Raw genomic sequence first — 16995 nt, forward strand, 5'->3', positions numbered from 1 at the left:
ATGTGTAGATCTTATGATCAAAGTGTTCTCCCATTACAAAAGCTTCCCACTTCCTATTGCAATAGTTCCTTCCCCCATTGCAATAATCATTTCGAATGAAGTCTCTCCTTACTAAGTTCAGATTTGTTTTATTTGATAGTATACATGAACATTCATAGCTGCATTGTTTGTAAGAGAAAAAAATTTGCATTTAGTACTAATAATCTCAGGTATATAATGTTGAGTGAAAATAAGTCAGAAAACACTATTATTATATTTCTGTGAAGTTCAAAAATGCAAACTAAAAATGTTTTTTAGGGATACATAAATAAGTATGCTTTAAAACCATAAAGAAAAGGAAAGAAATGATTAACCCAAAATTCAGGATACTCATTTTCTTTGGAAACTTCAAATTTGATGGTAATAATGATGAATGTTCATTTACATCTATTTTACAAATATTATTTTGTTTTATTCAACTTTAACAAAAATATCTTAAAAGGGAAAATAACTCATTTCAAAAACATAAAGCAAGTGGTTATTTTGTGGTGATCACAAATGTATACCTATTTGAGAAATAAAATAAAAATAAAAACAATTTGCCCTGGCTGGTGTGGCTCAGTGGATTGAGCACCAGCCTGTGAACCAAGGGTCGCTGGTTTGATACCCAGTCAGGGCACATGCCTGGGTTATGAGCCAGGCCCCCAGTTGGGGGCACACCAGAGGCAACCACACATTGATGTTTCCCTCATTCTCTTTCTCCCTCCCTTCCCCTCTCTCTAAAAATAAATAAATATAATTAAAAATAAAATTTAAAAAATAAAAACAATTCTAATGAGCATCTGGGTAATTGTGAATGGGGACAATGTTATATCTGGATTCTAAAATTCACTGATGGAAGTGCATATTGGTACAACTATTTTGGAAAACTGTTAAGATCTACTGAAGTTGAGCAGACTTCTATGACTTGGAATTTCAGTTCTTGTTATATAACAAAAGATCTGCAAACATCTGTGCACCAAAAGATATGTACAAAAATAATCCTGGCAATATTATTTGATGAACCAAATGTTTATCAGCAATGTATGGGTAAATGAATTGTAGTGTAAAGGGATACTGTATAATGAAAATAAATGGATAACTGCTACACAGCAGAAGAATGACTCTCAGCCATAACGTATTTTTAAAGATTTTATTTATTTATTTTTAGAGAGGGGAAGAGAGGGAGGAAGAAAGGGAGAGAAACATCAATGTGTGATTGACCTCTTGCGTACCCTCAACTGGGGACCTGGTCTGCAAACCAGGCATGTGTCATGACTGGGAATCAAACTTGTGACCCTTTGGTTCACAGGCTGGAGCTCAATCCACTGAGCCACACCAACCAGGTCTCAGACATAATATTGAGTGAAAGAAGACAAACACAAGAGTACGTACATGCTATATGATTTCATTTATATAAACTTTAAGACAAGCAATCTCATTTATGAAATCAGGGATAGTGATGCCCTTTTGGAAGGATGGTGAGGGTAGTGATGGGGAAGGTTTCTGGGATGTTGCTCATGCTCTTTTTTAAAAAAAAAAATAATTTGTTTATTTATTTTTAGAGAGAGGGAAAGGAGAAAGAGAGGGAGAGAAACATCACTGTGTGGTTGCTTCTCACTCACGCCCCCAACTAGGGACCTGACGTGCAACCTAGTCATGTGCCCTGACTGGGAATCAAACCAGCAACACCTGGTTCTCAGGCTGGCGCTCAATCCACTGAGCCACAGCAGCCAGGGTGCTGCTTGTGCTCTTTTATTTTTTGAGCTGGGTGATGGTTACAAGGTTGTATTTATTTTGTGATAATTCAATCTGTATGTATATAATTTGTGTACTTTTCTGTATATTATACAAAGGGTTCAGTTAAAACTACATTTCTGAAAATATGAAAATTGAAAAATAAATGCTTTACAGAAAACAATGTGGACCAAAGTAAAGATGGTATGCTTTGGAAAAGCTGTTAGATGACCCAAGAAGTTATGGAGTTATGGTTACATGCAATTTCCATTTGTGGAACTAAATTTCCAGGACCTTGCATGATGCTAGATATGTAGTAGACTCTCAGTAAATCGTTATTGGTGGGATGAATATTCCTGGCACCAACATGGGGATGTGCCACAAGACATTGGCTGGGGACTTCCTCCAGAAAACATGGGGCCACATCCGTGGGGGAACACACAGATCAGATTTGTCATCAAAAACTTAAACCTGAAGGTAACCAAGACTACATTTTCACTCTCATTTTACCTTATAGTAAAATTTATTTTCTAGTTGATCAGCCCTAACCTGTAAAGCTGCATGATAGCATAGTGTTTTAAGAGCGTAGGCCCTAAATCCAGAGCACCTGAGTCCAAATCCTAACTCTACTACTTATTAACTGTGCAACCTTGATCAAATTACTTAACCTTTCTGTGCCTTGGTTTCTTCATTTATAAAATGGAGATAATGATAGTACTTCCAGCGCAGAGTTGTTTGACAATTAAATAACATAACCCATGTAATGTCTTTAGAGCACAGCTTTCAATAAAGGTCTAGTAGCTACCCAGAATGATCTGCCAGGAATGGGTGGTCCCCCTTTGTTAATCCGGATTCCCTTGAGAGTTTAGTCTTGTCACCTGCACCACTTTTACTGGGATTACATTCTCTGCTGCCTTGTTCTGTGACAGGGCCTCTGTCCACTACCCCTTGCTGCAGTGCTCTCTGACACATTTGTGTCTTTGCACCTATCATCCTCTCTGTCTGTAATACTCATCCCTTGGTTTGTCTGGCAAACCTCTATTCATTCTCTTTCGCTCAAAGCTGTCACCACTAGGCTGAAGCATTTTTCCCACCTCCAGGCAGATTTAATCACTTTCTCTTCTGAAATCCTGCTGCCTGTTGTATTCCATTACACTTCAGATCACTCTGTGTTAGTTACTACTTATGTGTCTCTCTTTGCCATACATGATGCTCAATGAAATCAGGGACTGTCACTCATTATCTAGCCTAGGGTCTGGTACAAGTGGATGTCAAGAAAGATGTTGAATGATGGAATGAATGGATGGATGCCTAGTGGGTGTTGGCTTTGTGGAGGCATGATAGGTTCTAGGATATATGACAGCCCAAGGCCAGGGTGTGTCAGTGCAGGGCAGAGCTCACATCAGTGGCTGACTGCTTAATAAGCAGTCAATGATTTGGTTAATGAAGGTATTGATAATAAAGATAATAAAGTAGTACCCGAGACTGACCCTGCTTTCTAGTGAGTCATCCCTGGTTAGGCCTGAGAGCAGAAATCATTGCTGAAAGTTAGATTCTGGTCAGCAAAGAGTGGCTCAGCTGGCTCCAGACAGCCTGACCCTGGCCATGGCTCACTTCTAGCCTGTGCTGGTGGCAAAAGCCTGGTCTCCAGAGTCCCACAGGCCTGCATTCAAGTCACAGCACAGTGACCTACACAGACCTTGAGTAAATTTCAAACTCTGTCTGAGCCTGTTTCCTTCTCTACCTTCCCTGGCTGATGAGACACAGGTCCCACTCCTAAGACATTGAGAATAGAGAGAGTCCCCCACCTTTGGAAAAAGCCTACAGTCTCATGGAGAGCGCATTACTCTAGTTACCTTATTACACTGTACTACAATTCTCTCTTTAGTTCTGCTATATTTGTCTTTGTGTTTCTCACGGATGGCTTGGGTGGGGCATAAGAAATGACTCAAGAGACAACCAAGAAACAGACAGAAATGTAGCTCCCAAACCACATGGCAGGTAGGGAAGAAATTTGGAAAGGGACAAGGTAGGGTTATTAAGGGAAGCTCTTTGGATGATGGAAACGTAAGTTGAGGGGAAAAGGCTGGGGTGGGTAGTGGAGAGGAGTGCCTTTTCGTTCGTGGCTGTTCAGGGGTGGAGGAGGGGAGGGTAAGAGGCAGGAAAACTCAGCCCAAGGGCCAGAGAGGTGCAACAGTAAACTCATGGGATCAGTTAGTCAGTGAAGGGACATAAAAGAATGACCTGAAATCTCTAAATCTGCTGGATTTGGCTCCTATGGGGAGATAAGGCATGGGCTCAGGAAGAACTGCCTCCCATGTCTGCAAGGTGAGCCAGGGCCGTGCGTGCCAAAGTGCCAGGAAGGGCAGGGCAGGGAAGAGAGGTGCCTGTGGGCCTGAGGTCTGGGTCTTGGGTGTCTGCTTGAGGATAAGAGGTTGGGGGAGATGCAGGACTTATTCTGGGCTCTAGAGAATATTTCTACTCTGGCTCGTGTGGCTAAGCTGCTTGGAGCATCATTCTGTGACCAAGGGGTTGTAGGTTCCATTCCTGGTCCCGGCACGTGCAGGAGGCAGCCAATTAATGCTTCTCTCTCACATCAATATTTCCCTCTCTCCCTTCCTCTCTCCTTTCCGCTCTCTCTAAAAGCAATGGAAAAAAAAGATATTTCTATTTGGGGATTTGATTAGGTCCTGACAAGGAGTAATTGTTAAGAAGGGCGTGGTCTTGTTGATAAGAGAGTGGATGTTGGGGTCATCATGGGGAAAAGGGGTGATTGGTGAGTTGCACTAAATGCAGTTTGCCCTGGATTTATAGGCTCTGGATAGACCTTGTAGATGTGCAGATGCAGGCCTGCCCACTTTGGGGGCCGCTTTTCCTTCTACTGTGACACACAGAAGATGGAGAACATGTCCTGGTGTGAGGGTGTCTCCATGTTGTATGTCCCACCCTTGGGTGCAAGGGTGTGTGATCATCTGGCCTGGGTGCATGTCTCTGCGGTGTGATATGTTTGGGTCTGTTACATGTCACTGAGTAAGTGTATCTGTATTCCCATGCTGTGTAGGGTTGGGTGGAGGGTCTGTTTATGGGTCTCGATAGGTGTGTCTGAGTTTTACACCTTAGTGTACGGGGGTGTGTGAGAGAGCCATAGGTCTGAGTGGTGTGTGTCTTTGTTGTGGAGCATGAACTGTGTATTTCTGTCTCATTCTGGGTTTCTGAGTGGTGAGTGGGTGATAAGGTAAGGGACAAAGTGCCTTGCTGTTGCCACTGAGTGCCCATATGAGTACCAGGCCAATTCAGTGGTGGCCCTTATCCTTGGGGGCATCTTAGGGTGAGGCCTGAATGACGACTTGACTCCTAGACTGTTGTCCCTGAGTGAGTGACCTTTCATTGAGCAATAATTAACTTGGCCACTGTGAGAAGAATTCAGACTGTGGTGGTGAAGGGGGTGGGGACTGGTCAAGGCAGGTCTTATTGCTGGAGAAAGGAGGAGGCCTGAAAGGGGGTCCTATGGGCATGTGTGTTGTTATCATTCCCTTCTGTCCACCTGCAGGTCAGTCACCCTGACCTGGGTGCTATTCAAAATATTTAACAAACAGTGAGGAACAGAGATTGACCAATCAAAATGGATACAAGCTGTGCCCTGAATGGAGCAGTCCTGGAAACCATGGCTATGCCAACCATTGCCGCTCTAGTTGCTGGACAATGGGAATGAATTCCGGGAGAAGGACCGGGATACAGGGGCAGTGAGAGAGAATTCAGGAGGCTCGGGGCAGTGGCTGTGAGCTAACTGTCATGGAAGTGTTTCAGAATTTAACAGCTAATATGGCAGCTGAACTCTGCTTGCCTTGGCCTTTGAGCAGCTGCTAGGCCAGCCATGGGTGTCCTTGCTCCCTCCCATTGGGAGAATAATGGACCATCCTCTTCTCTTGACTGCAGGCATGTGGTAAGTGAATGATACCAAACTGCAGAAATTCCAGTGACCTTGCCTGTTTCATATTGGGAATGTACTGCTTCATTTTCCTCACTGACTGTGATCTGACTCTCGCTGAGGTGAGAGGGAGCCTGTAGGAGGCAGAAGCTGAAGGGGTTTGGGAACAAAGAGAAGCCCCCTTCCCCCAAAGATAAAGGCAAGGAGGTGATGGGTTTCTGAACTGGATTCAGACCCATGCAAAATAAATTTCATTCCCAGAAATGAAATCATTACCCATTCTGAAAATTAATATTCCATTTCTCTGAGGCCTGATTCCCACATCCCTTATGGTTCCTTCCTCTTGGACTCCCTCTGGTGGGGGCTGGAGGCTGGAGGCTGAGGTGAGATGGTCTCTTCTACATGCACAAACTACAGTGTCAGGCTCCAAGGGTGTAAAACATTTTATTACAAAAACTAATAACTTAAGTCAGTTCTGTACAAAGTCAGTATGATGTCTGGTCCAATGAGGAGTCTAAGCTTCCATCCCCATCCCAGAAGAGGACAGGAGTCTTGGACCAGAAAATCTGGGGACTACCAAGGGCCAGCCAGATAGCTGGAGCACCGTGTCCAAACCAAGGAAGACCAAGATGGGGTGTGGCTGAGTGAGGATCCATACAGTCCATCTCGCTGGGCCAGGGCCAACTTGCTTCTGGGGAGCCGAGTGCTGTCCGCACAGGCTTACCCCCTCTGGGAGCACTGGGTCACCCCTGGGCACAGCTTGGCTAAATCAGTGCTTCCAACTTCTGCCCAAACTACAGCTGATCTCTGCTTCGACAGGAGCAGGTCGACTCAGCAAAAGCATGTCCTCAAGGAGGCCAGTGATGTCAACATCTCCAATGATAGGGCGAAAGAAGAGGTCCCCAAGCAGGCTGGGAGGAATGGACTTGAGGGTGGAGGCCGTGAGGAGGACACGGGCCAAACGGCCTTGGCCTGCAGGGCACCAAGGTCCTAGGACCTCACACAGTGCTTGATGAGCCTCCTGTTGCAGGTGCCAGACGTGGGAGGAGGCATAGAGGCCTGGCATGTCTGTGGGAAGAGGGTGAAGAGGCTGGTTAGCTCCCCACTCCCAGCCACCACTGGGAAAGACTGGCCCCAGACCTGAGGCTACTGCTCAGTCTTTGAGGCCCCATTGCTACCTCCTCCATGTACTTTTTTTCACTTTATTCATCCATCCATTTATGAAAAGGCAATATAGAGTAATGGTGAAGAGCCAGGCTGCTTGAGTTTGAATCCTAGGCTGTCACTTATTAGCTGTGTGACCTTGGGCAAGTTATGTCATCTCTGTGCCTTAGTTTCCTTGTCTGTAAAATGGGTATAACAGCAGTACCTATTTCCTAGGCTTGTTATGATGTTTGAATGAACTGGTATATGTAAAATCATAGAATTAGGCATAACATATGGTAAGTGTAATATGAGTATTTCCCTACTATTATTATAATTAATTACTACAATTTCTTGAGGCCCTCTTGGCCAGGAATTCTCATCTAGAAGCTCTACCTATTACAAAGGACACTACCTCAATCCGTTGCTTTCCTGACTGAACTTTACAAAGGTTCCTCACTCTCCTCCCCACACCCCCTCATTTTCATTCTTCTTCTCTACATGATCTTTCTAAATGCACGTAATTTTCCCTGTGTCTGAGGCACAGCTGTGTCTGCCTCCCCTCTCCCACTCCCACCTTCCCTGAGAGACAGGGCAAGCTTTTTGGAGCAGAGTGGCAAAGGCCAGTCTTCGGTGTGAAAAGACCCAAGTTTCTATTCCTGCTCTGCTCCCATCTTCAGTAAGTCACTTAGCCTCTCTGAGCCTCTTTCATGAGATGACTGGTATAAGAAGGACCCAAAGAGATAACAAACGTCAAACCCTTAGTAGGTGCCTTTCCTGGCCAGGTCCTGCCCCCCTCCAGCCTTGGCCCTCATCCTGGAGTGTCTGGGAGCTCACCAGGGTTGAAGAGGATGGTCCCTTTCAGGTAGGCATACTCTTTGGGTCCCAGCTCCAGGCTCCAGAAGGACTCCAGGCAGCACTGAAGCCACTGTACTGCAGCAAGCGAGGGCTGGGGCCGATCTGGCTGCTGGCCGCTGCCTGCACTGCTGCTAGGCTCCTCCAGCAGGATCTTCTTGAGTATGCTGGAAACTGGGGCCTCTGCCACCTCGAAGGTCACTGTGTCTTGGGCCAACCCGATCAGGAAGAGGGGGCCCCAGCAGCCCCGCAGCAGCTGTCGCTGATCCTGGGGGAGCAGCTGGCAGAAGGACGGCAGGTTCCTGAGGAAGACCACTGTCTTGGCCAGAACGTCCAAGGCCTCCCGGCAGGTGCGATGCGGGGCACACAGCCTGACAGGCCGGTGCTGCCTGCAGAGGCAGTGCCTAGGGGCAGGGGGCACAGACGGCCTGGCCCTGAGGCTGGGGCTCAGAAGTGCATACAGAATGGCTGGGCGTCCTGCTGCGCACTGGCATGGACAGGTCCCTGGCTGGCTGGAGCTCATGGTTGAGGATCTGCTCCTCCTTCCTCCAAGCTCTCCCGCCCTCTGCTCTGTGCTGTGGGTGCTATTTATATTCCCAACGCAGAGGAGAGGGGAATGGCCCGACAACCTTGACTCCAGAAGTCATGTTCATTGAAAAAGAAAAAAAAAAAAAAAGAAAGAAATACACTGACCCTGGCAGGACTGGTGGGGAAGTGCTGGGGGAGGGGGACTTGGGAGTTCCACGTGGCCCTGATATCACTTCAGTCAATGAAGTGGATGGTACAGGGCATGGGGCCACCTGTCCGCTGGCCCGGCTGCCCCTTATCAGATGACTCAAGTGGATAAACAGGGTCATTAACCCAAGCTGTACCAGGGCACCAAGGCCTCAGGTGCACAATCAGCAGGTAGCCGTGGGAGCTGTCCCTATTGGTGCCTGCGGGACTCACTAACCTGGGAAGTCAGCCCCAGAGCTGGACAAGCCTTGAACACAAGGCCCAACCTGGAAGTGCCTTATCACTGGCTTGTTTGCCTAACCTTGGGGTTCAGCTCCTGTTGTTAGTAAGAAACAGGCTGCAGGGAAGGGAGCCAGAGCCCTGGGCAGGGGGGGCGGCTGGGAGGACTTTGCCCACTGTGCAGTTTAGGAGGCTCCTTCCTCTGACTCCAGTTCTGGGGCCCCTGCAGAAATCAGATCCTTAAGAACTCTCTTTTCCCAATCTGGATTCCTAGAGCTCCTGAAAGTTTGTATATGTTGGGAAGCCTTTGCAGAATGATAATGAAATATGGCTGCTGTTTATTGCATACCTACTATGTGCCGGGACCTTTCCACTCTAATATTCAGAGCCTCCCTGTGAGGTAAGATTTTTACTTTTTAGACTCAGAGAGGTGAAGTGAATTGCCCAAGGTCATGCCACTAAGAAGAGAGAGAGCCCATATAGGTCTGATTTCAAAGTCTTTGCTTGTTCTTCTGCACCCGTGGGCCCAATTGTGCAGCTGAAACTGTGGTTGCCTGAGTTTCCCAGAGTTGGTGGTTACCTGGGCCCTCGCCTCGGTACTACCTTGTTTGCAGATGTTGCCCACTTATATCTACGCAGAAATGTTGCTCTGCCTCTAGCCACATGGCAACTCTGTCCCCGGCAACCGTCTCAGATGGTGGGGCACGGGGCGTGAGAGTGGCGGGAAGGTCCTCCACTGTATCATGCCTGTGGACCTTGCCAAGCCCAGCCTGGGCAGCTGTCACCATCCTTGGCATTGGCTCCTGCCTCCCAGTTGTGACCTCGGACTGATCACCAAACCTCTGTGGGCCTCAGGAGCTTCATCTGGAACAGCAGTGCCTGCCTGCAGGGCTGCTGCGAGGACAAAGTGAGGTCCTGGATATCAAATTCCAAGCCGTTTCTGGTATATGTTAGGACTTTGCTCCCCCATTGCCTCTGCCTAAGAAACTAAGCCTCAGCAGACAAACAGGCACACCTCTTTCATTTAATTGTTAATAATTTTAATCCTCACATTTATAAAGTTCCTTTCATGTCCTTTTTTTCCTCACTCAATCTTCACAGCATCCCCTCAAAGGAGACTCTGGGGTCAGACTGCTTGGGTCTAAATCCTGCTGCATTGCTTAGCTGAGCAACCTTGGGTGAGTCACTTTAGATTTCTGTGCTTCAGTTTCTTCATAAAAGAGTGGCAAGAAACGGGCAATAGTGGATATTGGTCTTATGGAGCCCTGAACTTATACAATTAGGAGGGCCCTCTTTAAAAAATTTTTTTTAATTTATTTATTTTAGAGAAAGAGAGGAAGAGAGAGAGAGAAAAGAGCGATTTTGTTGTTCTACTTATTTACACATGCATTGGTATGTGCCCTGACCGGGATCGAACTCGCAACCTTGGCATATCAGGACGATGCTCTAACCAACAGAGCTATCTGGCCAGGGTGGAGGGCTCTCTTTAATTATAGAAAAGCAAGTATAAAAGTGGATATTTAAAGCATGAAAACAAGTCACTACCAATTACAAACTAAAATAAGCTGACTGAAAACACAAACATCAGAAACTCAGGAGAATAACAAAATACTTTTACTGATCAGTTACCTGACAATATTTGCCTGCGTGTTTTAGCTGTACACTTTTTTGCTCACCTCTTCACATGTCAATGCTATGTCTTTTGAAACCATCACAAACACAGAAAGGTTGCAAGTACAGGGAGCTTTTTTTTTCTCCCTTGAACCATTTGAGAGTAAATTGCTAACCTAATGCCTCAGCACTCTCAAATACTTTAGTATGTAATTCCTACAAAGACATTCTCCTTGTAACCACAATATAATCATCAAAATCAATAAATAAACACCTAATCTCAGACCCCATTTCAGTTTCATCAAACGCTCCTGTAAGCGCTCAGGCTAGAATCTCATATTGCATTTCTTTGTCATGTCTCCTGTTCTCTGTTGGTTGGGAAACTTTCTGTCAGTCTTTTCTTGCCTTTCAGGACCTTGACACTTTGGAAGAGTTGTAGTTATTTGGCAGCAAAGCTCTCAATTTGGGTTTGTTTGAGGCTTCTTTATGATTAGATTTGAGTAATGTATCTTTATTTTTATTAAAAAGTTTTTTACTTATTAATTTTAGAGAGAGGGAGAAACATCAGTTTATTGTGTCACTTATTTATACATTCATTGATTGATTCTTTTTGTTAAGATTTTACTTGTTTTCTTTTTTTAAGATTAAAAAATTTTTAAATTTTACTTATTTACTTTTAGAGAGAGGGAAAGAGAGGGAAAGAGAGGGAGAGAAACAGCAATGTGCGAGATATACATTGGTTGCAGGTTGCCTCTCATATGCCCCCAACCGGGCACCTGGCCTGCAACCCAGGCATGTGCCCTGACTGGGAATTGAACCGGTGACTTTTGGTTCACAGGCTGGTGCTCAATCCACTGAGCCACAGCAGCCAGGGCTCTTTTTTTTTTTTTTAAGATTTTATTTATCCATTTTATTTTTATATTTTTAAGATTTCATTTATTTTTAGAGAGGGGGAAGGGAGGGAGAAAGAGAAGGCAAGAAATATCAATGTGTGGTTGCCTCTCATGCTACCACAGCTGGGGACCTGGCCCACAACACAGGTATGTGCCCTGACTGGGAATCGAACTGGTGACTCTTTGGTTCCCAGGCCGGTGCTCAATCCACTGAGCCACACCAGCCAGGGCCATTTTATTTTTTGAGAGAGAGGGGAAGGGAGGGAGAAAGAAAGGGGTAGAAGCATTGATTAGGACTAGGACCAAACCTGCAACTCAGGCACATGCCCTGACCAGGAATCAAACTGGCAACCTCTTGTCTTGTGGAGGACGCCCAGCCAACTGAGTCACGCCAGTCAGGTCATTGATGGATTCTTGTATGTATTCTGAGGGGGGATTGAACCCGTTACCTTGGCATATCTGGATGACACTCTAACCAACTGAACTACCTGGCCAGGGCCAAGTTATGTATCATTAGTAGGAATATCACAGAAGTGATGCTGTGTTCTTCTTGATATATGCTTTCAAAGAACAAAAACTTCCATTTGTCCCATGACTCACTTTGGTCACTGATTAAGGGATATCTGCCAGACTTCTCCATTATAGTTACTCTTTCCTTTTTGTAAAGAATCAGTCTTTTGTGAGGAGGCATTTTGAAATAATGTAGCTATTCCTCCTCATACTTTGAACATATGAACTCATGGTCTCCCATTTCATACAGTGGCTTATAATCTGTTATTATCATTATTTATTTTGATGCTTAGATTGTCACAGATATGGCCAATGGGAGTCCCATTCAAGCTGGAGTCTATATCCTTTTGACATCCTCCATCATTCTCTGAACACTTTTTATTTTCTGGTATAAAAAGATGTCATTTTTCCGGCTCCTGTAACCAACCAATATTCCAAAAAGCTCTGATTCAATCTTTTAGTGGAGAATGATATTTAAAAACCAAGATCTGCTCATTGCTATTAGGGTATCACTGCTCCCAAGCCCTCCCAGAGCTAAGTAATGTAGGTACACAAGCACACAAACACACACATTTATATTTAGTTCTATACCTATTTATAGATAATAGAAAACATGAGTTCAAACTATTATCTGCAATGCTAATCCACCATCATGGAGTTTATTCCAGTTTTCACCCTTTCTATATTTACACCTCTCTCCTCTGACACCAATAAATCTGACTTCCATTATTTTAACTTATTAACTTGTTGGATCAAGCCCCTGTTTGTAACCAGTCTCCCATTTCTGCCCCACCCCATCCCATGAGATACCTTCCTCACCCCACATGGGCTCTGATACCTTGTGTCAGGCTGCTCCTTCCCACTCCTTCCCTTCTTCACCCTGCTGAGCCTCTGTCACCCCATGCCAGGTCACCACTCCTCGTGGTTGCCCTCCTCACCTTGCTGGGGCTCTGACTTCTGCTCTGGGCCACTGTGGCTTCCTCCCCCTCTGGCACATACCTCTACCTTCTGCCCACCCTAATTGTTTTAGGACTAAGACTTTTCAGGAAGAGAAAGGAAGAGGAGGACATAAAGTTGTCAATGATTTTTAAAAATTGCCCTGGCTGGTGTGGCTCAGTGGATTGAGTGCTGGCCTGTGAACCAAAAGGTCCTGGTTTGATTCCCAGTCAAGGCACATGCCTGGGTTGCAGGCCAGGTCCCTCACTGGGGACGTTTGATAGGCAGCCAACTGATGTTTCTCCTTCTTATCAGTGTTTCTCTCCATCTCTTTCTCCCTCCCTTCCCTTCACTCTGAAAATAAACAAAACATTTAAAAAAAGAAAATTCTACAGTGAGAATAGGGAGATGATTCTGTCTTTTCTCTTGCTTGGTTGGTAAAAAAAAAACAACTTCATTCCTGATAGTCAGCATACATAATATGCCACTTCACACTTGTAGTGCTGCTTATAGGTTTGTAGCAGGAATTTTGATAAATTCTACGTTGTGCAATTCCTACCAAAAAAAAGTAGCAGGGAGCATTTGTAATTGCATGCGCTGCATATTCCTTATAGGAAAGATTTTTTTTTTTTTTTAGTTGATCTCAATATGAAATGACAAGTTAGTGATAATGGATAGGATTTTGCACAGCTTTGCTTCTTGTTCCACATATAGTCTTTTCTCCTCCACCACCCACATACTGCTGGGTGTCTTGGGAATCATTCATATTGGGAAGTGGAATTAGAATGGGAAGGAACAGTAATTTTAAATCAACTGTAGTCTTACAATTTTATCTTTAAAATTAAAAATAAAAGATACACATGACCCTAGGGCATTGCTGGGGCCTCCCCCAGTGTCTTGAATGGGCCCATGAGAGTGCAAGGCCCTGAGTTTGAGCTTCACTAGCGGCACAGAAGGTCTGCCTCTCATAGTGCCTGCCTTTCCTAAGTGTTTGTAAGGCTCACATGAGGCGTTTGTGAGGACACAAAGCTCTAGCACACAGCTAGTGTTCCATAAAGAGGACAATTGTCATTATTGTTTTTGCTGCTTTTACCCTCACTTCCTAGAGGAGACCCAAAGAAAGGAGTGAGAGAGACCCCTCTGCAGGGGTCATAATAAAGCTGATCTGGAGGCTGGGTCCCAGGGTCCCCTGGGTCACACACAGGGCTCAGAAAACAGTTACTCACAGTGCAAAAAAAAATGTAATCCCTTTCAGCTGGATGACCTTGGGCATGTGAACTTCACCTCTCTGTCCCTGTTTTCTCATCCTCCAAATGGGGATAATAATAGCATTTCTATCATAGGAGCACTGTAAAGGTTAAGTCAAATAATGTTTATAAACCGTTTGGTACACTACTGGGCCTTAATAAGAAGGCAGTACATTTTAGCAATACTTATTAATAAATTGTATCAGGCAAAGACCATTTCTCTAATCCCCAAATATTTATTGCGTTCTACAACATTTGAGGCTATAAACTGAATGCTCAGATGAATCAGACAGGTGATCTCTTCCATGAAGTTTATATTTCAGTAAGAGTAGATAGATGTAGAACCAAAATTTCTTCATTGTGTATTTCTATTGCAGTAACTGCAGAGGAAGAGCACAAGGCACTTTGAAAACAAAAATCATGGAGATGGAGGCTTAATCTGGATATCAGGGTCAGTAAAGGCTTCAAAGAAGTATCATTTTGGTTGAGACTTGATGGACAAAAATGAGTTGACTGGCAAAGGTCTAGGAACTAGGACAGCACACTTGAGGAAGTGAAAGCAGCCAGTGAGGAGGGAGCCTGCTGAGCGAAGGGGAGTGCGGGACAAGATGAGACTGGAGGGTAGGTTTGCAAGACCCTAATGGTATTATTCCTTGGAAGCCATGGTTAGTCGTTTGGAACTTATCTTGAATACAATGGCAATCTATGAAGGGCTAATTTTAAGTAAGGGGTAACAATATCTGGCTTATCCTTTAAAAAGATTGCTCTGGCTGCTGGAGGGAGGATGGACTATAAAGGGATAAGAAAGGAGGTAAGACCAGTTAGAAAGCTGTAGTAGTAGTTATCCAATCAAAAGATGATCTGAATTAGACAGCAAGGTGAGAGGGGACAAAATCAAAATATATTTTAGAGGGAGACCTGACAGGACTAATGAATTATATGAGATTAGATTTTTGGCTGTGCAAATGGGTGGATGAGTGGAGGCTTGGGCTTTAGCAAATGTGTGCTTGAAAGGGCCATTGAACTCAATAGGAAAGACTTTGGGAGGAATTATGATAATTTGTGTGTGTGTGTGTGTGTAAGATGTTGGTGATGTTAGTTTTTAAAAAAATAATAGTTCTTTTTTACTGTATGATCCCATTAAAAAAATATTTTACTTATTTATTGTTAGGGAGAGGGGAAGGGAGGGAGAAAGAGAAGGACAGAAGCATCAATGTGTGGCTGCCTCTTGCACACTCCCAACGGGGGACCAGGCCCAAAACCCAGGCATGTGCCCTGACTGGGAATTGAACCGGTGACCCTTTGGTTCACAGGCTGGCCCTCAATCCACTGAGTCACCAGCCAGGGCTAAAAAATAATAATTCTTGAATAAAAACAAATATCTAGTCAGAATTCAAATTTCAAATGGTCTCAGTTATATTTTTATTGCAGCAAAATATACACACCATTAAATTTACCATTTTAACCATTTTATGTGCACAGTTCAGTAGCATTAAGTACATGTACATTGTTGGGCAACCATCACCACCTTTCATCACCAGAACTTTTTCATCTTCTCAAAGCCATGTGACTTTTGAGATATCTGTTAATTATCCATGTGGAGTTGTCCAGGGGGTAGATAGATGAATCCGGAGCTCAGGAGAGGTCTAGGCCTGAAATATCATGAGGTTACATGTGGAGAAAGCGTAGAGAGGAAAAGAGGAGAGAACAAAGGACAGAGTCTCCAACATTTTTACATGTCTGGGTAGGACAGGGCACTGAGGAAGAGAGTGAGTAAGAAGGAAACCAAGTAAGCGTGGTGACACAGAGCTCTATTAGTTTCCTAGGGCTGCCATAACAAAATACCAAAGACTGTGTGACTTAAACAATAGAAATTGATTTTCTCACAGTTCTTGAGGCTAGAAGTCCAAGATTAAGGTGTTTGCTGTCTCCTGAGGCCACCTGCCGACGACAGCTGCCTCATGTAGCCTTTCCTCTGCAGTCTCTTTCTCTTCATTTAAGGACACTAGTTCTATTGGAGGAGGGCCCCAATCTTATGAATTCATTTAACCTTAATTGCCTCTTAAAGGGCCCTATCTCCAAAACAGTCACATTGGGGCTTCAACATATAAATTGGGGGAGAACACAATTCTGTCCATAACAGAAGCCTAAAGACAAAAGTGTTTTCATAAGGAAGAAAGGGTAAGCTGTGTCAAATGCAGCTGAGAAGCTAAGAAATATAACAGTGGTCCATTGGCTTGGCAATGCTGATGGAGGTCATTGTAACCTTGGTCAGAGGCTTTTAAGAAAAGCCTAATTAAACTGAGGAGCGATAGAAAGTAAGGAAGTGGAGAAACAAATACGTGTATAGCAACCGTTTCAAGTTTTGCTGTGAATTAGAACTGAAAATTGGGGCGGTAGAAGAAAGTGTGTTACATAGTAGTAAAAAGGTGACATTAAAGCATGTTTGTAAGTTGAAGGGAATGATCCAGAAGAAATTTCTGAGACAGGAAATTTAAAAAAGGATAACAAAAGTAGAGTCCTTGAAAGACCAAGATGATGAAACTCACTGCAAAGTGAGAGGTTGTGCTTGGATGTCAGGGCCTGTCCCCCATGTTAACAGGAATGAAGGTCGAATACAACACTATACATAATTTGCAGGTTCTAGTGCAAAATGAAAACGCGAGGTTCCTTGTTAAAAAATTATTAAGAATTTCAGGACTGCACCAGAAGAGCATTAAACCAAGCACAGAGCTCCTTTAAGCCTAGGGCTAGGGCGACTGAACATTGCGTGTGCCCACGAAACCTGGTGGAGTTTGTAATGATGACAGAGGTAGGTGGTCCTTTGGGCAGGTCCCTTCTCCTTTTTGGGTCTTCATTGCCTCATGGAAGAACTGGAAGAGATGACTACGGACAACTTCAGATCCACCGTTCTACAAGCTAGGAAATCACTCTCAAGGCGGCTGGGTAAAGTTTCTTCCTTTTCAACCTCCAACCCCCGCCTCCCCCGCCTCCTCCTCCACTCCCTAACCCCAGCCTCAGCCCCAGGCCCAGCCCCATTTTAACCGTGGGATTTCTGGAAGGCTCCAAAGCGTCTGGTGACCATAGCAACTCACTCCAAACTCCGGGGCCCTAGTCCCGCCCACCGCTTCCTGGGCGCGCTCGATGATTGGCTCAGCAAGTT

At 44.7% G+C, this 16995-nt stretch overlaps 1 protein-coding gene and 1 long non-coding RNA gene across 2 annotated transcripts; one reads left to right on the forward strand and one right to left on the reverse strand.

The window, feature by feature from the left end:
* Positions 1–6108: 6108 nt before the first annotated feature.
* Positions 6109–8316, reverse strand: NR0B2 (nuclear receptor subfamily 0 group B member 2). Its single transcript, XM_090271504.1, has 2 exons — positions 7664–8316; positions 6109–6751 (listed from the first exon to the last, which is right to left on the reverse strand). The coding sequence occupies exons 1-2, from the start codon at positions 8202–8204 to the stop codon at positions 6453–6455; spliced, it is 840 nt and encodes a 279-aa protein (XP_090127630.1). The 5' UTR covers positions 8205–8316; the 3' UTR covers positions 6109–6452.
* A 531-nt stretch (positions 8317–8847) lies between these two features.
* On the forward strand, positions 8848–16817 carry LOC150014424 (uncharacterized). The gene is made up of 4 exons (XR_016509652.1): positions 8848–9035; positions 9737–9813; positions 14210–14283; positions 16665–16817. It is a non-coding gene; the product is annotated as an uncharacterized LOC150014424 (long non-coding RNA).
* Positions 16818–16995: the final 178 nt, after the last annotated feature.

This window comes from Furipterus horrens, unplaced genomic scaffold (assembly GCF_987537825.1).
Source record: "Furipterus horrens unplaced genomic scaffold, mFurHor1.1.pri manual_scaffold_3, whole genome shotgun sequence".
NCBI lineage: Eukaryota > Metazoa > Chordata > Mammalia > Chiroptera > Furipteridae > Furipterus > Furipterus horrens.